The sequence below is a fragment of the Ornithorhynchus anatinus genome, chromosome 2 (assembly GCF_004115215.2).
Source record: "Ornithorhynchus anatinus isolate Pmale09 chromosome 2, mOrnAna1.pri.v4, whole genome shotgun sequence".
Taxonomy (NCBI): Eukaryota; Metazoa; Chordata; class Mammalia; order Monotremata; family Ornithorhynchidae; genus Ornithorhynchus; species Ornithorhynchus anatinus.
In genome coordinates, this window is record NC_041729.1 from 145695163 (window position 1) to 145720434 (window position 25272).

A 25272-nucleotide genomic window follows, 5' to 3' on the forward strand; every position below is an offset into this window, starting at 1 on the left:
ACTGTCCATCCAGCCTGAAAGATAATCGAATGAAATGAAGAAATAAAATGATAGAGAATTAGATCAGATGAGTCAGTTCCTTTGAGAAACATTTACATGGCTTACATCTGGTCACATAGCAACTGTTACCAAGGCAAATTAAATAGGCTTGTCCGAGGTATAATTTTTAATATCCTTTAATTTTCTTAAAATATCCGTCTCGAGCCCCCATTATAGAGTTGGGGCAAATTTCTCCACAGCTACTGTATGAAAATTATTTGACCTAACAATGGTAAAATATTACCAAGTTGCTTTATTTATTTGCAGTGTACCGCCCCCATTATTAAAAGAAATATGAAACTGCAATAATAATAATAATAATGTTGGTATTTGTTAAGCGCTTACTGTGTGCAGAGCACTGTTCTAATCGCTGGGGTAGATACAGGGAATTCAGGTTGTCCCACCTGAGGCTCACAGTTAATCCCCATTTTACAGATGAGGGAACCGAGGCCCAGAGAAGTTAAGTGACTTGCCCACAGTCACACAGCTGACAAGTGACAGAGCCGGGATTTGAACCCATGACCTCTGACTCCCAAGCCCGGACTCTTTCCACTGAGCCACGCTGCTTTTCTAAATCTCACTACTCTCAGAAATACTTATTAATGCTTAAATCAAAGTCCTTTGAGAAAAGGGAACTGTGCTACTACACGATTCTCTAAATTACAGATGGTAGAAAATGTAACCCAATTCAAAATCCCATACATGGGGAAAAAGATGGAAGAATTGGTCCCTGAAGTTCAGTCGAAGACGTTTTATGTCGTAGGTCTCTCAGGCCTTTGGAATATTTCTTTTCTTCGGTTCCGATTTCAGAACTGTGACCTGTTTCCATATATCAGGCACTTCAGTCGCTCTGAATTTGTATGTCAGAGGACCCTCAGGTCTTTGGAATATTTCATTTCTTCGTTTCCCACTTCAGAACTGTGACCTGCTTCCGTGTATCCAGCACTCCAGTCTCTGCAACGTCATGTGATGCGCCCAGGGGGAATTTGGGAAGTTGTATCATCTAAGAATACATTATGTCCTTACAGGTTATTGATGCATCATATCCGGGATTGCTTGCCAGAACTGAAAACAAGAATAAATGTTCTAGCTGCTCAGTATCAGTCTCTTCTAAACAGCTACGGCGAGCCAGTAGATGACAAGAGTGCAACTTTACTTCAGCTTATTACCAAATTCGCCACAGAATATTGCAACACTATAGAAGGAACGGCAAAATACATAGAAACGTCTGAACTGTAAGACTTCTTTAAATTGCCCTACGCTGTTTAGGAATTCCGTTCCCCGCCTTCCTCCACCATTGTCCTTTCGGTCAATCAGTCAGCTGTGTTCACTGAGCACATACTGTGTGCAGAGCACTGTGCTGAGCTCTTGACAGAGTACAATATAACAATATAAAAGACACGTTCCCTGCCCTCAGTGAACTTACAGTCTGTGGGGAGAGAGAGACATTAATAGAAATAAATAAATGACAGATATGGACCTAAGTGCGGGGCTGGGAGGGGGGATGAATAAAGGGAGAAGTCAGGATGACGCAGAAGGGTGCGGGAGAAAAGGAACGTAGGGCTTAGGGAAGGCCTCTTGGTGTGCCTTCATTTAGGCTTTGAAGTGAGGGAGAGTCATTGTCAGTTGGATTTGAGGAGGGAGGGCGTTCCGGGCCAGAGGCAGGACGTGGCTGAGAGGTCGGCGACGAGATAGATGAGATGGAGGTGCGGTGAGAAGGCTAGCATTAGAGGAGTAAAGGGTGCGGCTGGGTTATAGCAGGAGAGTAGCGGGGTGAGGTAAGAGAGGGCGAGGTGATTGACTGCTTTCAAGAGTGCTTTCAGGTGAGAAGAAAGGGGATGCGTCCACTGACTTCTCCGGAGGAGGCGAGATGATGAATTTGGTCTCCCATCGTCTACGTCTAACATTTCTACAGCGTCTGTGTACAGCAGGGCTTGGCTGCGGTCATTAGTGCGATGCTGCGGGTGGGCTGATGGTCAGAGGGAATGGGCCGGAGAGTAGGTCAGGCTGAGACCGACTGCAATTCAGTCAATCCGTGGTATTTATTGAGCGCTTACGGTGTGCAAAGCACAGTCCTAAGCCCTTAGAAGAGTACAGTGCGACAGGTTGGTAGACGCATTCCCTGCCTATAACTACAAGCTTAGAGTAGTTCAATGAGGACGTTGGAGAGAAAGCCATGACGTTCGTTCTCCCTTTCACGGTTCCCGCTGGTCCGTCTGTGCAATTTGGGGAGTCTACAAATAGAGTCAAGGTCATTGCTTCTTAAGAATCATTGCACTTTTCGGTGCCTCACATTTCTCACTTGCAAAATGGGGATTCAGTATCTGTTCTCCCTCCAATTTAGAATGGAAGCCCTCTGTGGCATTGGGACTGTCTGACCTGATTAACTTTTATCTATCCCAGGGCTTACAAGGGGCTTGGCACAAAATAAGCACTTAACAAATTCCATGATTATAAGAATTATTTTAAAATGACTATTAATAATAATAATGTCAATGAAGGGAGAGTCCAGTTTGCCCGGTTCCATTGAGGCTGTGTCCAAGCCCCCTGATGCCAGGGTTCTTCTTACTGTAGGCCCTCATTAAATGCTGTCGATGAGGACGAATCTATCAGTGGTATGTACTCAGCTCTTACTTTGTGCGGAACACTGTACTAAATATCCCCAAAGCTGGAGGAAGTAGAAGGGATATCTGGGATTTCTACTTCTGGTCTCACATGAGACCTTTGGAGAATTTTCATGGCAGAATTAGTTCATACTATTTATTGAGCACTTTTTCTACTAAGCACTTGGAAGGGTACAGTTGAATCAGTAGACATGATTCCTGCCCTCAAGGAGCTTACAGTCTAGAGGGGAAGACAGACATTTGGAAAGATTACAGATAGGGAAAAGAGGAGAGTATAAAGATACGTAGATAATTGCTGTGGGGTTGGGGATGGGTGGCTATCAGGTGCTTAAAGGGCATGGATCCAAGAGCAGAGGCAAAATTAAGGGAGAAATTGGGGCATAGTGGGAGGAGGCTTCTTAGAGGAGATGTTCTTTATGTAGGGCTTGGAAGGTGGGGAGAGTGGTCGGCTGTCAGGCGTGAGGGGGGAGGGAATTCCAGACCAGAGGCAGGATGAGGGAATGGGGTTGGCAACACGGTAGATGAGATGGAGGTAGAACGAGTAGGTTAGCCTTTGAGGAGTGGGATGTGTACCTTAGCTCATCTGCTGTGTGACCTTGGCCGAGTCACTTAACTTCTCTGTGCCTTGGATCCCTCATCTATAAAATGGGGATTCAGTACCTGTTCAGAGAAGCAGTGTGGCTCAGTGGAAAGAGCCCGGGCTTGGGAGTCAGACAGAGGTCATGGGTTCCAGTCCCGGCTCTGCCGCTTGCCAGGTGTGTGTGACTTTGGGCAAGTCACTTCACGGTCTCTGTGCCTTAGTAACTTCATCTGCAAAATGAATATTAAAACTGTGAGCCCCACGTGGGACAACCTGATCACCCAGCGCTTAGAACAGTGCTTTGCACATAGCGCTTACAAATGCCAGCATTATTATTATTAGTATTCCTGCTTAGATGGAAGTCCCCAAATGGGACAGGGACTGGGTCCAACCTGAGTAACTGGAACTGAGTAACTGGAATTCATTCATTCATTCAGTTGTATTTATTGAGCACATACTATGTGCAGAACACTGTACTGAGTGCTTGTACATATTCGACAAAAGATAGAGACAATCCCTGCCCAACAGCGAGCTCACAGTCTAAACGGGGGAGACAGACAACAAAACAAAACAGAAATCTACCCCAGTGCTCGGCAAGAGATACCACAAATTGTATTATCATCATCGTTACTATTGTTATTACAGTTACAGTGCTTGGCATACAGTAAGTGCTCAACAATAATAATGGTATTTGTTAGGCGCTTGCTATGTGCCGGGGACTGTTCTGAGCGCGGGGTAGATACAAGTTAATCAGGTGGACACTGTCCCTGTCCCACACGGGGCTCCCAATCTTAATCCCTGTTTTACAGGTGAGATAACTGAGGCACAGAGAAGTGAAGTGACTGGCCCAAGGTCACTCAGCAGACAAGTGGCAGAGCCGGAATTAGAACCCAGGTCCTTCTGACTCCCAGGCCCGATATCTATCCACTAGACTGCTGGATTGAGAGCTCCTGTAGCCAAAGCGTTCTTATGACTTGCGGAAAAGAATGGAAAACCAATCCCTTCCCTTTATTATAACCCTAGTGTTTTGTGGTTTTATTGATTTTTTTCAGATGCGGCGGTGCTAGAATATGTTATATTTTCCACGAGACCTTCGGGCGAACACTAGAATCAGTTGACCCACTTGGTGGCCTTAACACTATTGATATTTTGACCGCCATCAGAAATGCCACCGTAAGTATTCGGTCAAGCTTTGGGTCTCATTCCTAATGAGCTCTGTTTGTTCTTTACCAACTGAACTCTTTCCGTGGGGAAACGTCCATTCGGGGCCTTCAGGCCGAGAAGTTGGAGGATCAACTTTTCTGCTTTTATTCCCCGTTTATTCATTCATTCAGTAGTATTTATTGATTGCTTACTATGTGCAGAGCACTGAACTAAGGGCTTGGAATATACAATTTGGCAACAGAGACAATCCCTGCCCAATGACTTTACAATATCGCCAAGATCCGCCCTTTCCTCTCCATCCGAACGGCTATCGTACTGGTACAAGCTCTCATGATATCCCGGCTGGATGATTGTGTCAGCCTTCTCTCCGATCTCCCTTCCTCCTGTCTCTCACCCCTCCAGTCTATTCTTCATTCCGCTGCCCGGCTCATCTTCCTGCAGAAACGCTCTGGGCATGTCACTCCTTTCCTTAAAAACTTCCAGTGGTTGCCTATCAGCCTCCACACGAAACGGTAACTCTTCACTCTGGGCTTCGAGGCTGTCCATCCCCTTGCCCCCTCCTACCTCTCCTCCCTTCTCTCTTTCCACTGCCCACCTCGTAGGCTCCGCTTGTCCACCGCCCACCTCCTCACCGTCCCCTGTTCTCGCCTATCCCCTTGTCGACCCCTGGCCCACGTCCTCCCGCTGTCCTGGAACGCCCTCCCTCCTCACCTCCCCCAAACTAACTCTCTTCCCCTCTTCAAAGCCCTAATGAGAGCTCACCTCCTCCAAGGGGCCTTCCCAGACTGAGCTTCCCCTTTTCCCTCTGCTCCTTCTGCTCCCCCTCCACCCTCTGCTCCCTCCCCCCCTTCACCTCCCCTCAGCTAAGCCCCCTTTCCCTCTGCTCCTCCCCCTCTCCCTTCCCCTCCGCGCTGGGCTCATTTGTATAGATTTTTATTACCCTATTTATTTTGTTTAGACGGTGAGCCCGTAATTGGGCAAGGATTGTCTCTATCTGTTGCCGAATTGTAAATTCCAAGCGCCTAGTACAGTGCTCTGCACGTAGTAAGCACTCAATAAATACTATTGAACGACTGAATGAATGAATCACCGAGTAGTCTCCGAACCGTGTCTCTCGCTGGCTTTGGTTCTGCGTTTTCCTCTGCCGGGCAGCCGTGGAGGGTGTCTGATTTGGAACTTTTTCCCAGGGTCCTCGTCCGGCCTTGTTCGTGCCCGAGGTCTCATTTGAATTACTGGTCAAGCGGCAAATCAAACGCCTTGAAGAACCCAGTTTACGCTGCGTGGAGCTGGTTCATGAGGAAATGCAAAGGATTATCCAGCACTGTAGCAATTACAGTACCCAGGTACGTAGGTGAATAGAGAAGCAGCACGGCGTAGTGGATAGTGCAAGGACCTGGGGGTCAGCAGGTCACGGGTTCTAATCCCGGTTCCGCCACCTGTCTGCTGTGGGGCCTCGGGCCAGTCACTTCATTTCCCTGGGCCTCGGTTACCTCATCTGTAAAATGGAGATCGAGACTGTTGAGCCACACGTGGGACAGGGACTGTGTCCAACCCGATTTGATCGTATCCACCCCAGGCCTTAGTGCCCGGCCCACAGTAGGCGCTTTACAAATACCGCAATTATGATTAATATTATCACTTCTACCCTTGAGAAGGGTTTTTTCTCCCTCTGTTCTCTTTGCCCATGTCAAATACAAGCACTGGGTGCTCTGGAATTTAGGATTGGTGTTACTGGGGATAGAGAATTAAGAGCTTTTTTTTTTTTAATGGCATTTAAGCACGGACTCCTGAGGGACTTCTCTTTGTACCTCGCGATACTGAGTGTTAGGGGAGGCCGCACTTCTTCTATTTCCAAAGCAGCATGGCCTAGTGGAAAAAGCACAGGCTTGGGAGTCAGAGGACCTGGTGCTCTGCCAGTTGCCTGCTGAATGACCTTGGAAAAGTCACTTCACTTCTTTGTGGCTCCGTTTCCTCTTCTGTAAAATAGGGATTCAATAACTGTTCTCCTTCCTACTTAGTCACTGAGACCCCCGTGGGGCCCGGGTTCTGTTCAGCAGCATTTCTTACAGTGTTTGACACATGAGGCTGAACAACTATTGCGATTATTTTTATTATCTAACACTGTCCTTTAGACGCCCCACTTCCCCCTCACACATACACAAGCAGAGTCAGCTAAGGAACTGTACCAAAGCTCTTCAGGTTAGCAAGGAATTATGTTCAAATCGTATTACTTCAATCAAGATGCGTAAAGCAGTGTATCAAGCACTTCAGAATAACAGAGTTGGTAGACGCGTTCCCTCCTCCCAAAGACCTTGGGGTCTAGAGGGGTGACAGATATTAAAAAATAACAAAACACATATAATAATAATAATGATGGCATTTGTTAAGCGCTTACTATGTGCAGAGCACTGTTCTAAGCGCTAGAGCACAGTTATATGTACATCATTGCTGTGGGGCTGACGGGGGGATGGATTTCAAGTTCTCTGCCACTTGTCAGCTGTGTGACCGTGGGCAAGTCACTTCACTTCTCTGGGCCTCAGTTCCCTCATCTGTAAAAATGGGGATGAAGACTGTTAGCCTCATGTGGGACAACCTGATTACCCTGTATCTACCCCAGTGCTTAGAACAGTGCTGTGCACCTAGTAAACGCTTAACAAATACCAACATTACTAATCCTCTCACAGAAGGGAGAGGGAGTAGGTGAAATGAGGGCTTAGGTGGGGAAGAGTGTGGTCTGTCATACATGAAGGGGGTGAGTGTTTCAGGCCGGAGGGAGGATACGGGCAAGGGGTAGGTGGTGAGAAAGATGAGATCGAGGTTCAGCGAGTAGGTTGGCATTAGAGGAACCAAGTGTGCGAGCTGGGTCGCACTAGGAAATCAGCAAGGTAAAACAGGAGGGGGCTGTTTGAGAGTGTTTTCCTAGCAAGATGTGGTTTATTCTTCAGGGATTTTGTTGTCACTCTGAACAAAATTCCTTTGAATTGAAAAATCGTACCCCTTACTGAAGCTAAAAAGACAAATAATCTTCAAATAACAGACCATGAGGCTTTTCCTGCCTCAGTAATACATATTGGAACACTTGAAGTAGTTTGGGCATGGCATATCTGAACCAACAACATTTGGAAATTAAATTCAATAATGGGAAGTGAAAGTGTGTGAATGTGTGTGTTTGTGTGTACAGGCTTTGAATAAGAGGGCTGCGTATATCAGAACCTCCTTGTGGAAGTCCACCTTAAATTTACTTGAGGAATTTAAATCCATTCATAAAATCGAGATCTCTGTGGCTCAGTGGAAAGAGCCCGGGCTTGGGAGTCAAAGGTCATGGGTTCTAATGCCGGCTCTGCCGCTTGTCAGCTGTGTGACCTTGGGCAAGTCACTTCACTTCTCTGGAAAGTGGGGATGAAGACTGTGAGCCCTACGTGGAACAACCTGATGACCTTGTATCCCCCCCAGTGCTTAGAACAGTGCTTGGCACATAGTAAGCGCTTAACAAATACCGACATTGGTATTATTATTATTATTAAAATGGGGATGAAGACTGTTAGCCCCACGTGGGACAACCCGATCACCTTGTAGAGAAGCAGCGTGGCTCAGTGGAAAGAGCATGGGCTTTGGAGTCAGAGGTCATGAGTTCGAATCCCAGCTCTGCCACTTGTCAACTGTGACTATGGGCAAGTCACTTAACTTCTCTGTGCCTCAGTTACCTCATCTGTAAAATGGGGACGAAGACTGTGAGCCCCACGTGGGACAACCTGATTCCACTGTGCTTACCCCAGCGCTTAGAACAGTGCTCTGCACACAGTAAGCGCTTAACAAATACCAACATTATTATTATTATTGTATCCCCCGGCGCTTAGAACAGTGTTTAACACATAGTAAGCCCTTAATAAATGCCATCATTATTATTATCTCTAAGAAAATTGTTTTCAGGAATAGGGAGAGCGATCTGGAATACTGTTTACAGTATTTTGGGAAGGGCATAAACAGGTTCAAAAGAGAGAAGATAGATGGATTACTTTTTTCGGGGGAAAGGGAGAGTAGCCCTGTTGGTGATGCATAAGCAACTCTGAGTTTCTTTCGTCCAGTAATGGAATTCTTAGGGAAGCAGTGTGGCTTAGTGGAAAGAGCCCGGGCTTCGGAGCCAGAGGTCGTGGGTTCTAATCCCGGCTCCGCCACTTATCAGCCGTGTGACTTTGGGCAAGTCACTTCACTTCTCTGGGCCTCAGTTACCGCAACTATCAAATGGGGATTAAGACCGTGAGCCCCACGTGGGACAACCTGAATTCCTTGTATCTACCCCAATGCTTAGAACAGTGATTGACACATAGTAATGACAAATACCATCTTTATTATTCCAAGTTTCCTTTGTTACCATTGTCAGTGGCCAGTTAATGGGCAGGTCAGATCACTGGTCTGACCCAGTGCTCTGCACATAAATACCGTTGAATGAATGAACCCAGTGTGATATTTCAGATGTTCTGTGTTTCAAGTTTTTCTGTAATTTCAATTGAATGTGGTGACATTCACTTCCGGTCCCTAAAGGTATGTTAAACTTCAGGAACTCTATGTTAAACTTAAATAATGTTTCTCATATATATAGTATTTGTTCAGCACTTACTACGTGCCAGGGACTGTTGTAAGCACTAGGATAGATACAAGATGATCAGGTTGGATACAGTCCCTGTCCCCATGGGGCTCACAGACTTAATCCCCATTTTACGGATGAGGCCCAGAGAAGTGAAGTGACTTGCCCAAGGTCACACAGCAGACAAGTGGCGGAGCTGGGATTAGAACTCATGTCCGGGATCTGGTTGCTTGTTGATAATGGTAGAGGCTATTTTTGTGGAGGATTTTATGAACTGCGTCACTGCCCCACTGGTGGTATGCTTTTAACTGCTGTTCAGTTAAACTGTTTAACTGCTAAATCTCAGGTGCAGAAGGAAGGACGGTTAGTTTTACTCCCAAGGTATATTCTGAAAGTTTGGGTTCCAAGGAAAGGTAGACTGTCCAGTTGCATTTATTATCTTTCAATTTGTCCTTTCACTTATATTTGCATTTTAATATCCGGTCACTTTTAGATTACTCGATTCATGCCTCCGGTCTGACTTTGTATTTTCTTTTGAACCTCAGAAATTACACTTTTCTCCCTCTGAATGTGTTTAGGAATTGCTGAGGTTTCCTAAACTGCATGATGCCATAGTTGAAGTGGTGACTTGTCTTCTGCGTAGGAGGTTACCAGTTACAAATGAAATGGTAAGCCATGGTGATGTTTACTTTGAATAAGATCAAATTATCCAAATTGTAGATTTACCCTAATACCTTAAATTTAACTGTTCTGGTATCTTGGTGGGGTTTTTTTGTTGTTTTCTTTTAATGTTGGTACAAAGGGGGGGAACTGTTAACTCAAATTTTAAAACTGTTAATTTCTCATCTTATTCCACTCCTTATAGCTAGAGTTTTGTGGTGAGAACTGAGTTTGTTAGTCCACACAGATAACAAAAGGATCGCTAAAGCCAACTTGTGCAACTGTGATTTGGTTGGTTATTGTGGTTTATGTGGCCCTATTAAGCTAATGGAAAACGCAGGACAGTTTTCAATTTTTAAATGCATTTCATAGTATGGTTCAACATCTTGACAATTAGAAACATTATTGATTCAAAAGGGTTGCTAGTAAAATGCCCTATTTAGCAGACTGTCTTCACAAATATTCCAAAACGTTTACCAAAAAGGAAGAAGAATTCTACCCCTAGAAATGCAGCGTGGTGAAAGTTACTCCAGAAGCAGAGTAGGTGGCTGGCCGCAACTCTGAGATCTCTGGATAACAGAGAAAGCGTTAGCAGGAAATCTGGAAAGAGGGGCTTAAATCGGAAGTGCACTGCCTCACTCTCTATCTTTTTGTCAAAACTGAACAAAAGAAGCATTAGGCGAGTGAGAACTCATCCAATTTTACTGTCAAGGCTGGAGATAGTCTTCATTTTCACGACTGAAGGCAGTGAGTCCTGCAAACCCTCGAATTAAGGAAAACTTCCATTGTATTATTCATTGTGTCTGACAACATGTCGCGTGGTATCCCAGCTGACGTCACGTCACAGTATGTCAAGTCTCATGTCACGTGGCCCAGATTCCTTAGTGGTACCTTAGCTAAAAAAGACACATTTTGTACGGCAGATCTGACTAGATGCTCGCAAGCGCATGGTGAATGGAGGAGGTGGGATCCTTACTGTAAAGGAGCTGCAGAAATTCCTAATATTCTTCTAGACTGTGAGCCCATTGTTGGATAGGGATTGTCTCCATCTGTTGCCGAGTTATACTTTCCAAGCTCTTAATACAGTGCTTTGTACGCAGTATTTGTACGCAGTACGATTGAATGAATAATATTCTGTAGAAAGCAGTTGCCTTTTGAGAGATTTATAGTTGAGTTCGCATGACACCGTTTTAATAGAAAAATACAAGTACTGAGATCCAAGACTTGGTTAAACCGCCGAGTACATTCTTAAATTATAACCAATATTTCCAGAATTAGGTGGACTCAGGGTATTTGGGGACATATATTTTTAGATCTCAGCACCCGGAATGTGGCAGACTTGAATTTCCAGCATTGTCGGCTTAGCGGGTATGACGATAAACAGTTGTTTGCCCAATGGCAAACACACTGATACATTCCAGGAGGGCTAACACAACTCTGTTTTCTTCTTCCTCTCAGGTTCATAATTTGGTAGCGATTGAATTAGCTTACATCAACACCAAGCATCCGGACTTCGCCGATGCCTGTGGACTGATGAATAACAACATAGAGGTAAAAGATAATTTGGTTTCGTTTCTGAATGTAATCTTCTCCACTAATCGAATCCGTAGAGATCCATGGAGAGAGATTCAGTCCAATTTGTATTTGGTACTAGAGAAATGCTTTGCACTGATTCCTTCACCTAATTTTTTTAATGGTATTTGTTAAGCGCTCCTTATTTGCCAGGCACCGTACTGAGCACTGGGGTAGATACAAGCTAATCAGGTTGGACACAGTCCCTGACCCAAATGGGGCTCACAGTCTTAATCCCCATTTTCCAGATGGAGTAACAGAAGCACAGAAGTTCAGTTACTTGCCCAAGGTCACACATCAGACAAGTGGTGGACCTGGGATTAGAACCCAGGTCCTTCTGACTCCCAGCCCCGTGCTCGATCCACTAAGCCGTGCTGTTGGTGTCTACATCAGTGCTCAGTACAGTGCCTAGCACATAATAAGGGCTGAACGGGGCTTAAAAGAAAGATCCCACCAGATCTAGCCACATAAAGGCTTCTCCACACCCTTATTTATAATGCTCCCCTGTCCCAGCAAAGAATTAACCAATGGGCTGTAGGGAGCAGGGTTTAAATAATAATAATAATAATAATGTTGGTATTGGTTAAGCGCTTTCTCTGTGCCAAGCACTGTTCTAAGTGCTGGGATAGATCCAAGGTAATCAGGTTGTTCCACGTGGGGCTCACAGTCTTCATCCCCCATTTACAGATGAGGGAACTCAGGCACAGAAAAGTGAAGTCACTTGCCCAAGGTCACCCCGCTGACAAGGGCCGGAGCCGGGATTGGAACCCATGACCTTTGACTCTCAAACCCGAGCTCTTTCCACTGAGCCACGCTGCTTCTCTAAATCATCAGAGTAACTAGATTAACCTGGCATTATCAGAAATCAAAAGACGGGCATCGCAGAAGTTAGTTTTTCAAAACCTAGCTTTGAATGCTTGCCGGGGTTTTTAAAAGCCACATTAAAATGTGCAATGATGGCCCAGAGTGATTGCGAACAGATTTACTGTCCAGCTGAGGTTTTAGTCTGCAATCATGGTATGGTATCAATAGCACTTAAGTTTTCCCTCTTTCCTTCGCCCCCAGCCCTGGCCTCTCTCCCTTTCCTTATCCCTTCCCTTCCCTCATCCCTTCCCTTCCCTCATCCCTTCCCTTCCCTCATCCCTTCCCTTCCCTCATCTCTTCCCTTCCCTCCCCTCATCCCTTCCCTTTCCTTCCCTCATCCCTTCCCTTCCCTCATGCCTTCCCTCCCCTCATGCCTTCCTTTTCCCCACTCTTCTTCCCCTCCCTCCACAGTTCTGAAACATGAAAGTAGAAGGTTGCACCTTGGATCTGGTATATACTCAAAGGTTTTTTGTTTTATTTTATAGGAGCAAAGGCGAAACAGGATAGCCAGAGACCTGCCTTCAGCTGTACCAAGGGATAAGGTAGGAACAGATGTGACTTTCAAAGTGTGGTCAGCGCTCTCCTGATTCCATTTACTGAGAAGCCTCGATTCTCGTCCTGATTTTAGAATTTGCTAGCCTTCGCCGTTAACATTTAAAAAATGAAAGCAGGTGCTTTTTAGAAGGATTCCAAGTCACCGGTTGAGTAGCAGGAGAATTTCGAACTTTTCCATGGTGTTGCACATTTGTGTATGTGTGTGTGTGTGTGTGTGAATTATGCCATTAGACCCAAATGTCCCCATATGAAACAAGTGGTGGATGGAGAGAGGAAAAACCGAACGAAAGCTGTCAGGAGACCACTTGCACCTGAACACCCAAATGGCTGCTTTAGACCATTCAATTCATTCAATTATATTTATTGAGCACTGACTGTGCGCAAAGCTTTGTACTGAGAACTTGGGAGAGTACAATACAACGGCAGACACAGTCTGCTCACAACAAGCTCACGGTCTAGAGGGGGAGACAGAAATAAATCAAACACAGTTATATAGAATATATAGAGCGATATATACATTTATAGACCTCCTGCAGTCCCTCGAAGACAAACCGATTCAAGAGATCGAGTCCTCGATGCTCAGCTGAAAGAGGAATCTTTGGGATTCAGGGGGAAAGTGGAAGTTTTTCTAGTTTTCCCCTCAGTTTTTCCCAGGACCCTTGCAAACGAATGATAATCACAGTTGAGAAAATATTCGCTCGCAAACCCCGTGAGAACCCTTACATAAAAGGCATTTCAGGCCACCCTGGAAAAATAATTAGGAAATTATGGTGTTGCTAAATTGGCTCTCCTCCCACCGACAGCCCCAAGGACACCCTTAGCGAGGGAGCTGAGAAAAAGGCTCACTTCCTTCTTGCCGTGACTTGTTACTGCTTAAGCTCCTTTCTCTGCCACGCTACTTTATCCGTTCCAGATTCCCACGACAGGGAGATGGGAAGGCGAGTAGAATGTGGAATAATATCGCAACCTTGGTTTCTTTTTCCCCTGCATCTCTTGCCTCCTTTCGTCTTCTAAGGCTCCTGGGACTATGGGGTCCGCCTCCCCAGAGCTCGCTGCTGCTGCTTCGGCTGAGCCTGACGGCAAGGTCTGTTCCGATTCCTCCTCGGGCCCTGCATGCACATTCGTGGTCCGGGGCTCAGGTTTGGCCGTGTGGAAAACGACGCCCCGGTAGGCGACCGATCGCGCCGTACGTAACCCTGTGGGCTCGGTTGTGTTCCTGAGGACAGGCGCGGTGAAACGAAGCTTCGGGAGCTCACACGTTGCCCGTTGGAAAGCCCTGGAAACCAGTACTGATAATTATGATGGTACCCGTTAAGTGCTTACTATGTGCCGAGCACCGTTCTAAGCGCTGGGGAAGATACAGGGTGATCAGGTTGTCCCACGTGGGGCTCACCGTCTTCATCCCCATTTTCCGGATGAGGGAACTGAGGCACAGAGAAGTTAAGTGGCTTGCCCAAGGTCACACAGCTGACAGATGGCCGAGCCGGGATTAGAACCCTTGTCCTCTGCCTCCCAAGCCCGTGCCCTCGCCACTAAGCCACGCTGCTTAGAAAGCAGTCTGCTTCTCGGAGTAGAAAGCAGTCTCCCCGAGGGCTCTCATCAATCAGTCGGTGGTATTTAGTGAGCACTTACTGTGTGCAAAGCACTGGAATTATAATAATGATTGTGGTCTTCATTCATTCAGTAGTATTTATTGAGTGCTTACTATGTGCAGAGCACTGTACTGAGTGCTTGGAATGTACAATTCGGCAACAGAGACAATCCCTGCCCAATGATGGGCTCACAGTAAGCTCTCTCAGGCACCGTACTGAGCACTGGGGTGGATACAAGCAAATCGGGTTGGACACAATGCCCGCCCCACATGGGGCTCACATCTCAATCCCCATTTTATAGATGAGGTAACTGGGGCACAGAGGAAGTGAAGTGACTTGACCAAGAAGCAGAGTGGCTCAGTGGAAAGAGCACGGGCTTTGGAGTCAGGGCTCATGAGTTTGAATCCCAGCTCTGCCACTTGTCAGCTGTGTGACTGTGGGCAAGTCACTTAACTTCTCTGTGCCTCAGTTCCCTCATCTGTAAAATGGGGATTAAGACTGTGAGCCCCACGTGGGACAACCTGATTCCCCTCTGTCTACCCCAGCGCTTAGAACAGTGCTCGGCACATAGTAAGCGCTTAACAAATACCAACATTATCATTATTATTATTAACCGACAAATGGTGGAGTCAGGATTAGAACCCGTGACTTTCTGACGCCCAGGCCCGGGCTGAATCCACTGCACCATGTGGCTTCTCTACTGTCGACTGATCAGGAAACCAGCTTCAACTCAGGGCCGAGGAGCGAGGTCACCCTCTCTCTCCGCCAGCGTCAAGTGGGATGCCCGGCCCCAGATAGCTGCCCTGCCATCAGCGGCACTAACGCGGTGCTTGAATCATCTTTTGAATGGTACCGTTATGTGCTTACTGTGTGCCAAGCACTGTACGAAGCGCTGAGGTAGATACAAAATCCTCAGAGACTCTGGCCCATTTGGAGGAGAGAGGAGGAAGGTGTAGGATTGAATCCCCATTTTACAGATTCGGGAACTAAGGGTGACTTGCCCAAGGTCACCCGGCAGACGGGTGGCAGAGCCACGCGCTCTTCCCACCAGGCTTCACTGCTTCTCTTTTCTGCAAGGCCGGGGTTCACTGAAATGTCGGCTCTTCCACTTCTTGTGGATTTAGAGTGGGCTTCACTCCAACCCTCAAATGCCTGGCGGGATTTTTGCAAAGCTCTCCGAGAGCCGGCTAAGGGGTTGCACCCTTCTCTTGTCTCCGGGGGCCCTTCGGGGACTTCTGAGAGGTCTCCCCGAGGAACGTCTTGCAATTTTTTTTCTTTTATAGAATGTAAGCGCTTACTATGTGCCAGGCACTGTCCTAAGTAAATTCAGGGTAATCGGGTTGACCGCACAGGTCGTGTCCCCCATGAGGCTCACGATCTTAATCCCCCTTTTACGGATGAGGGAGCTGACTGTGACTTGTCCAAGGTCACACAGCAGACAAGTGGCGGAGTCAGGATTAGAATCCAGGTCCTTCTGACTCCCAGACATGTGCTCTAACCACTAGGCCACGCTCCTTCTTTAACTATGCAATGCATCCTGCCAGGCATTCCTGACTTTTAGATAACCAACCCATTTGCCTATCCTGACATGTCCCAGTTCCCAAGGATTTTTTTTGTTCCGACCATTTCCTGAAAAAGTTGTGTTGCTCTCAAGGACAGAATTTTCTCGCTTGCCGCCTTAGTTTTTTAGAAATACAGCCTGGCCCAAGCTAATACTCCGCTGGTATTTTAAAAGCCTCAGTTTTATTCATCTGCATGGGGATCCCACATTTCTTGCCTGCTCTCTTGAATTGACGGATAAGAAACTACAAATGGAAATCTTTTGCTTCAGACCCTCTTGGGCTGCTTTTCCTCCGGCCGCTTTTGTTCTGTTCGCATGTTTTGCTGCTTTCTTATCCCGCCTTTTGTCTGGTTCACAACTACACGAAGAAAATCACTGAAATTAACTATTATCACTTAGGTTACTGTGAATTAATAATCACCTAGGGAGATGCTTGAAATTGTCAGTTAAAATCACCATCTACAAAAGACTAGGTTTCTGAAACAGTTAATTATCTTAGCATTTACCGTGTCCCGTGTGAGCACATTTTAAATAACGCATTTCTAGTTCAAGTTAATAGCATACACTAATGACTATATTAATAATTTACAGCTATGGTGCTTATAATAATAATGATAATAATGGCATCTGTTAAACGCTCACAATGTGCCGTTATCTCCTTTCCCCTTTATTCGGTGTTTCGTGCTGTACCGCTTAAGACATTAAATCCTTTTTTTAAGTATAATCTCAGTTTAGTAAATTAAGGTGACTTGTAGAGAGAGACTTTTTTGAGCTGTTACAATCAACTCGGCTTCCAGAGCAGATCCCCGTTGCTTTATCTGCTCTCTGGCCGTTTCATTATTTCAGCCAGTACTACCGAAACAGGGAGTTTCACTCCACGTTTTGGACAGCTTGGCGGCGCGTTTCGGACAGAGCTCCATGACGGAATTCAGGAACGTCCTCCCGCCGTCGTGTGTTGGCCTCGGTAGAAGCCGACACCGTTAGGAACGATTGCGTGCCTGCGTATGGCTCGAGACACAGGATGGGCCCTAAAATGCGAGTTTCCCTTAACAGACACTTGGCCTGATTTTTTAAAGCCCCTGAAGTCCAGGCCATGAGATCTCACCCTTCTCCTGCCACGAGGGCCCTTCCGGCACTTTCGGGAGGACTCTGCCGGGAACCTTTTGCAATTATTTTTCTTTTATGGTATTTGTTGAGGGTTTATTGTGTGCTAGGCACTATTCTAAGCGCTGGGGTAGATACAAGCTAATCAGGTTGACCCCAGTCCATGTCCCTGTTCTTCACAATCACAAACCCCACATTACAGGAGAACTATCACTCGGTCGTATTTATTGACCACTTGCTGGGTGCAGAGGACTGTTCTAAGCGCTTGGGGAAGTACAATATGACAAAATTAGCAGACACATTCCCTGCCCACAGTATAACAGAGTTGGTAGACATGTTCCCAAGCCAAAAAGTGCTTACAGTCTAGATGGAGAGACAGATATTAGTACGCGTAAATCAATTATTCAATCATTCAGTCGTATTTTTTGAGCGCTTACTGTGTGCAGAGCACTGTAGTGAGCGCTTGGAAAGTACAGTTCAGCAACAAGGAGAGACAATCCCTGCCCATGATAATATTAATAATAATGTTGGTATTTGTTAAGCGCTTACTATGTGCAGAGCACTGTTCTAAGCGCTGGGGTAGATACGGGGTAATCGGGTCGTCCCACGTGAGGCTCACAGTTAATCCCCATTTTACAGATGAGGTAACTGAGGCACAGAGGAGTTAAGTGACTTGCCCGCAGTCACACAGCTGACAAGTGGCAGAGCCGGGAATCGAACCCACGACCTCTGACTCCGAATCCCAGGCTCTTTCCACTGAGCCACGCTGCTTCCCCAACGGGCTCACAGTCTAGAACGGGAGAGACGGACAATCAAAACAAGTAAAGAGGCATCAATAGCATCAGTATAAAGATACGTACGTAAGGGAAGAACCCATGTATTAACTTATGAGGGGTGAATAAAGGGAGCATGTCAGGGTGACACAGAGTGGGAGAAAGGGAAATAAGGGCTTAGGGAAGGCTTCTTGGCGGAGATGTGCCTTGGATGAGGCTTTGAAGGCGGGGAGAGTAATTATCCCTTGGATATGAAGAGGGAATATGTTCCAGACGGCAGGCAGGGTGTGGGTGAAAGTTTGGCAGCCAGAGAGGTGAGATGGAGGTACAGTGAGTAAGTTGGTATTAGAGGAGCGAAGTGTGCGGGCTGGGTTGTAGGAGGAAGGCCGAGAGGTAAGGTGGGAGGGGGCAAGGTGATCGAGTGCTTTAAAGCCGACGATAAGGAGTTTCTGCTTGAGCAGGTGAATGGGCAACCACGGAGAATTGAAATGACTTCCCCAGGGTCACACAGCAGACCTCTTCATCATTGGAACTGTCCCCCTAGTACTTCCATGCAAACAGTAATTCTTAGCATTTACCTCTTCGTTGATTTACACCGACTCTCTGTTCATCCTAAATACTAATGACGATGGTATTTGTTAAGCGCTTATTCTGCGCCAAGCACTGTTCTAAGCGCCGGGGTAGATATAAAGCCATCAGGTTGTCCCACGTGGGGCTCACAGCCTTCATCCCCGTTTTACAGATGAGGTAGCTGAAGCACCGAGGAGTGAAGTGATTTGCCTAGGTGACTTGCCCAGGTGAAGTGACTTATCCTTCCATACCCCCTGCTACTAGCAGTGGTTTTTTTTTTCTGTCGCTCCCACTATTTGGGAAGAATAATAATGTTGGTATTTGTTAAGCGCTTACTATGTGCAGAGCACTGTTCTAAGCGATGGGGTAGACACAGGAGAATCAGGTTGTCCCACGTGGGGCTCCCAGTCTTAATCCCCATTTTACAGATGAGGTCACTGAGGCACAGAGAAGTTAAGTGACTTGCCCACAGTCACACAGCTGACAAGTGGCGGGCGGGGATTCGAACCCATGACCTCTGACTCTAAAGCCCGGGCTCTTTCCACTGAGCCACGCTGCTTCTCCGATTGGTCCTGCCTCTCACCTGCTTCAGATCTGAAAGCCCTGGGAAAGCAGGGAAAAAGTGTCTTTGTACTCTAAGTGTTTAGAAAGGGAAGTTAAAACACAATAGTCAGCCGTTTTTATTGAGAGCTTACTGTGTGCAGAGCCCAGGACTAATTAGTGCTTGGGAAAGTACCATAGAACAATAAACAAACATGTTCCTGGCTGACAAGGAGCTTACAGTCCACAGCCTACACACAGTATTCAATAATTGTATTTATTGAGCAATTACTGTGTGCAAAACACTTTACTAAGCGCCTGGGAGAGTACAATAGAACAGTAAACAGACGCATTCCCTACCCGCAAGGAGCTTACAGGCATTCATTCGGTCAGTGCTATTGATTGATAATTCCTTCGCTAAATGCTCACTGTGTGCAAAAAATTATATTCAGCCATGGAGAAGAGTTTATTTCTTTAGGCAACGGCCTGATCCCAAAGGGCAGGGAGTGGCAAGGTGCAAACACGGGTAGAAACAGTAGGCTAAATTCAGTAAAAATCCCAAGTGAGCTAATATATAATAGCTGCGGGGGTCGTGTTTTTGAAGAACTCCACGTTAAGGAAAACTGGCATTTTAGTCTGTTGGGTTTTTTTTGTTGTTGTTGTTGTTTTATTTTTATTTCTGTTAATAATTATGGTATTTGTTAAACGCTTTTATGTGCCAGGCACTGTACTGATGGCTGGGGTGGATGCAAGCAAATAAGGCTGGGTACAGTCCCTTTCCCACGTGGGGCTCACAGTCTCCAGCCCCATTTTAAAGCTGAGGGAACTGAGGCACGGAGAAGTGAAGTGACTCGCCCAAGGTCACAGAGCAGACAGAAGCCTCGGCTTTCAGGCTTCTCTCCGGCTCCGATGGGGTCAGGCCAAGCCCACGTTCCAAAAGTTGGGAAGGCAGATTTCTGCCCCCCTCATTCCCACCGACTTCACTCCTGCAGCGGAGGGCGGGGAGCCCGAGGGAAGGAGGGGGGTCTCCGGGGAAGAGGGGGTACCGGGGGAGGGGGGGGGCCTCGGGTCACAGCGTCAGCAGCATCGTTAACGGACTGGCCACCGGGACAGAGGGAACTGGTGGGCCGGACTGGTGGGCCGCTTTCTACCGCATTTTTTCTTCAGCAGTACCGCCACACCAGCTTGGATGTGGTAACCGGTTTCTTCAGTCTAAAGTTCTCTTGCGCACAACAGTTAACACAACTCGGGGCAAAGAAAATTCAACCCGTGAGTCCGAACGGACTGGGGGCCCCCCAAAATGGGCAGGGTTTTCACTGGCTAACATGGCTACGGCGCCGCTTTGGGCCATGGCCAGAGCACGGGTCTGGGAGTCAGAAGGACCTGGGTTCTATCCCTGCTTTGCCATATGCCTGCTGTGTGACCTTGGGCAAGTCACTTTACTTCTCTGGGCCTCTGTTACCTCTTCTGTAAAATGGGGATTAAGATTGTGAGCCCCATGTGGGACAGGGACTGTATCCCACCTGATTAACTTGTATCTAGCCCAGCGCTTAGAACGGTGCCTGTCACATAGTAAGCACTTAAAAAGCACCGTCATTGTTATTACTAGCAGCAGAAATAGTAATAATAATTATATCCTTTGCATGAATATTCCACGTGAGCAAGTGTTTATAGCCTAGCAAGCAGTTGAAATCGAAGTCTTAAGAATTAGAATTTCCAAATGATTTTTGCCACATTTCAATGGCGATTGAAATTTTCCCTATACTTAATTACGATTGTGATATTTAAGGGCTTACTATGTGCCAGTGACTGTACTAAGCGGTGGCGGGGGAATACAAGCGAATTGGGTTGGACACAGTCCCTGTCCCACCTGGGGCTCCCAGGCTTAATCCCCATTTTACAGCTGAGGTAACTGAGGCCCAGAGAAGTGAAGTGACTTGCCCAAGGTCGCACAGCAGACAAATGGCGGAGCCAGGATTAGAACCCTTGACCTTCTGACTCCAGGCCCGTGCTCTTTCAACTAGGCAATGTCACTTCTTCCTCTTGGCCATATGGATTAGACTCTCTTCGGTGAATTGGAAGCTGTAGGATGATGGTAATGACTTATAATTCCTCATTTTTAAAAAATGATTCGATCCCCAGGCTCCGCGTCAGGCCACAATCAGAGGTATTTATTGAGCACTCATGTCCGCTAAGCACTGTACTAGGTGTTTGAGAGTATTAGAGACATCTCTGCGCAAAGGAGCTTATAGTCTAGAGGAGAAGACAGGTTTGCCGTGAATGGCTTGGCATCTCATACTTGGATCAGTCCATCTCCAATTCAACAGATACAGCCGAGAAGCAGCGTGGCCTAAGGGTTAGAGCACGGGCCGGGGAGTCAGAAGGACCTGAGTTCCAACTCCAGTGACCTTGGACAAGTCCCTTACCTTCTCTAGGCTTCTGTTACCCCATCTGGAAAATGGGGATGAAGGCTGTGAGCCCCCCGTGGAACGTGGACCGAATCCAATTTGATTAGCTCGTATCTACCCCAGCGCTGACAACAGCGCTTGGCACACAGTCAACGCTTAACAGAGCCCATAAAAAATTACAGCACCCTCAGGAGTAAGAAAATTTGCTGCTGATTAAGTGAACGCTTGGCTTTAAAAAGGTGGATTCTGAATCCTGAAGGTGAAAGATTCTAGGTCAGCAAACCCAGAAGCGAGGTAGATTTGGACTGGTAGATTTGAGTGGGTTCTGGTAGCGCCTCAGAGGTGGTAACACAAAACAATCAGAAAAGAGCAGTTATTGGTTTTGAAAACTGAATTTCATAAGGCGATAAGTCAATGTACAAGGCTATAGTGATTTTTAAATAGGCAGGTAGTTCAAATGCTTATCGGTCCTTCGGTGTTTTACAGTAGCAAACTGATGGAGGTCAGTCGTATTTATGGAACAGTTACTGTGTGCAGAGCGCTGTACTAAGTGCTTGGGAGAGTACAGTTTGACAGAGTTGCTGGACAGGTGTCCCATCCACAATGCTTTCAGAAATAATTCCGAATTATTTTTATTAATGCAAATTTTTTTAATGGTATTTAAGTGCTTACTTTGTGCCAGGCACTGTTCTAAACACTAGGGTAGGTACATGGTTAATCAGGTCCCACATGGGACTCCCAATCATAATCCCTTTTTTACAGATAAATGAGGCACAGAGAAGTGAAATGATTAGCCCAAGGTCACCCAGCAGACAAGCGGCGGTTCTGGGATTAGAACCCAGGTCCTTCGGACTCCCAGGCCTGTGCTGTAGCCACTAGGTCATCCAATTGGATGGCTTCATAATAACACACGTCATGTCAAATTCCAAAGGAAAAGAAATTCAATGTAAAATCCATCCTAGGAATTTATATAAGATGGAGGAAAGTTGAAAGATGAAAGTAGATTGGCAGTAAAATTGACTAGCTCGAGAATTGCTCTTAATCTGCTCATTTGGCTTTCACATGAGGGAAAGGAGGTTTGGAATGAAGGTGACTTTTGTCATAAGCAGATCCAGTCATCTCTTTAAAAAATAAACTCCCTGATTCTTTTTTTTTTTAAAGTAGGTAACTGTCTAGGGCTGAAGGAAAAAAAAGTATTGTCATTTCCACTAGGCTGTTTTGGTCAAAGGTTTTTTTGTTGTTGTGCAATAAGTTTGTTAAAGAAGAGTACTGGCCTACCTCATTCTGTTTCCAGAACAAGATTGACAACATCAGCCCTCACTTTTTAAGAGATTTATATACGTGCGCGCACACACATATATTGAAGGCTCATTTTACAGAAGAAACAACTTGCGTGTGAAGAATATCAGAAACCTTATGAAGTCGTAGGGCAGAAACCTTATGCAGTCGTAGGAAATCGTATTTCCCCTGGAAGAAATTCTTGCTTGGCCCTGAATTTCTGCAGGACCCTGCTTTTGAGATGGAAAATGGGCAGAGAGGCCCAAGATCAAATGCAGCTGCTTTGAAAAAAGCAAAAGGCAGCTGTGTCATTTCTGTTGTCAAGCTTTATTTCCTCCTTAGAGAAAATACCCTGGGAAATATGTCTGTTGGCAAGAAAAGGATTAGAGTTTAAAGTACAATTCTGTTGCTGCCGAGTGTGGCTGTGAACTGCTTTAGAGAGGGCCTTACCGGGAGTGAATCGTCCCATTGGCGATTCCTTTGGATTTTTTTGTAGGTTGCTCCTGGAAGTGGTGTAGGAGATGGAATCCAAGAATCAGGAACGGGAAACTGGAGAGGAATGTTGAAAACCTCAAAAGCTGAAGAGCTGTTGGCCGAAGAAAAATCCAAACCCGTTCCCATTATCCCCGCCAGTCCACAGAAAGGCCACGCTGTCAACTTGCTGGATGTGGTGAGAGTTCGGGGTTTTAATATCTTGTTAGGTGGTGGTGATTTGTTAAGCACCTCTGAGGTGCCATGCGCTAGATCCGATCCAAACCGATCGGACATAGTCCCTGTCCTATGTGGGCGTGACAGTTGAAGTGGGAGACAGAATTGGTATTTTTTTCCCCCCTTTTTTACAAGTGAGGAAACCGAGGCTCAAAAAAGTGAAGCGATTTGTCAGAAATCAGGCAGCACACAAGTGGTGGAGCCCGGGATTAGAACCCAGGCTTCCTGCCTTCCAGACCCTTGTGCTGTCTGCATTAGACACCCTCCCCCTCACCATTTCGTATTATAAGACGAATGGAGAAACTTTAGAAGAAAGTCGAAACCTAAACTGAGGAAAGTCTCAAAAGAACTTTTAAAGTGTTTTGAGGGGAGTGAATGTATTGCTGTGTAAAAGACTTACGCTTCCAATGCGCTTTTCCCACCCAGCCTGTGCCGGTCGCAAGGAAACTGTCTGCTCGGGAGCAACGAGACTGTGAGGTGATTGAGAGACTCATCAAATCCTACTTTCTTATTGTCAGGAAGAACATTCAAGACAGGTGAGTTAATAGTTCATCGCGTTACAGATCCGCTGTGGGTTTGTTTCAGCATCCAAAACTCTATGTTGCCTTATTTCTTAGCCCAAGATCATGAGGTAGAAATTTGGAGGTCGCTTATTACGCCAATAAGAATAGTTGTTAACGAGAACCAACGCTAGACTTTTTAGACTTCGAAAGGGTTTTGGATAGCTTTTATCTGGGATCCCGGGTGCCTTTAGTTTTTCTTAATGACACTTTCTATGCGCCAGGCACTGTACTACGTATTGGGGTAAATTCAAGATCACGATAGTGGCATTTAAGCACTTACCATGCGTCAGGCACTGTTCTAAACGCCGGGGTAGATACGCGCTGATCAGGTTGGTCGCGGTCCCTGTTCCACATGGGGCTCACAGTCTTAATCCCCACTTTATAGATGAGATGACTGAGACACAGTAGTGACTCGCCCAAGGTGGCACAGCAGACAAGTGGCGGGGCTGGGATTAGAACCCATGACCTTCTGACTCCCGGGCCCGACTAGGCCGTGCTAAGTCTTCACAGCTGGGACTTTCAGTTTGCAAGAAATTAAGGCCCAAGCTGCGAAGGGGACCCATTTTTCCAACGCCGAGGTTTACATCCACCCTGGATTTCGGTGGCCGTCCTCGTGAACTCCCATCCCGTGCCATCGTAAAAAAACGGACTTCCGTGTCGCGACCAGATGATCGCGGTCCCAAACACACCGGCAAACTAGATTAGATTGGGGAACTGCGGCAGGGGAGGTCACGCCCTTTTACCCACCAGCTTTTCTGCGTGTCCGCAGCGTGCCGAAGGCGGTGATGCATTTCTTGGTGAATCACGTGAAGGACACCCTCCAGAGTGAGCTGGTGGGCCAGCTGTACAAATCGCTCTTGCTGGATGACCTTCTAACCGAATCCGAAGACATGGCCCAGCGCAGAAAGGAAGCGGCTGACATGTTGAAGGTACCGCGCCGTTCGACGCGTTTCTCGGGGCCGGACGGGCGTATGGCACTGGACCACGGGGTGGCTTAGTTCGGCACGCCCATTTATTACCGGGGACGGTGTCTCCGCCTTTGGTCTGTCAAAGAGGCGCCTGCCAGGGGCTGATGTCTGTTTTTGTGTGTGTCATATCTGTGAAGCCCTTACGGTGTGCCGAGCACCGTAATAATAATTGTGGTCTGTGTTGTGGTGGTGTCAGGCACCGTACTAAGCGCCGGGGAGGAATACAAGTAAATCGGGTCGGACATAGTCCGGGTGCCCCATGGGGCTCACGGTCTTAATCCCCGTTTTACGGATGGGGTAACTGAGGCGCACAGAGAAGTGAGGTGACTTGCCCAGGGCCACGCAGCAGACAAGTGGTGGAGCTGGGATTAGAACTCATGACCTTCTGACTGGGCCCGTGCTTCTATCCACCGCGTCCCACTGTACTAAGCACGGGGGTTGATCAGTCGATCAGTCAGTCAATTTGTTGAGGTTAATAAATGGTATTTACCTCTAGACTAAGTTCACTGTGGGCAGGGAATGAGTCTGTTTATTGTATTTTACTCTCCCAGGAAGCATGCGGTA

General features: G+C 46.7%; 1 protein-coding gene across 4 annotated transcripts in view; it reads left to right on the forward strand.

Annotated features, from left to right (window-relative positions):
- The window catches only part of DNM1L (dynamin 1 like), a 74169-nt gene that overhangs the window by 46113 nt on the left and 2784 nt on the right, over positions 1 to 25272 (forward strand). For 2 of the 4 annotated variants that reach the window (XM_029052343.1, XM_029052344.1), the window contains 10 exons: positions 1068 to 1274; positions 4296 to 4416; positions 5595 to 5750; positions 9571 to 9660; positions 11111 to 11203; positions 12574 to 12630; positions 13659 to 13727; positions 22966 to 23139; positions 23604 to 23713; positions 24510 to 24669. In XM_029052343.1, the coding sequence (XP_028908176.1) occupies positions 1068 to 1274; positions 4296 to 4416; positions 5595 to 5750; positions 9571 to 9660; positions 11111 to 11203; positions 12574 to 12630; positions 13659 to 13727; positions 22966 to 23139; positions 23604 to 23713; positions 24510 to 24669 (1237 nt within the window). The remainder of the gene's footprint in view (positions 1 to 1067; positions 1275 to 4295; positions 4417 to 5594; positions 5751 to 9570; positions 9661 to 11110; positions 11204 to 12573; positions 12631 to 13658; positions 13728 to 22965; positions 23140 to 23603; positions 23714 to 24509; positions 24670 to 25272) is intronic. The other 2 variants (XM_029052345.1, XM_029052346.1) reach the window with 1 other exon arrangement.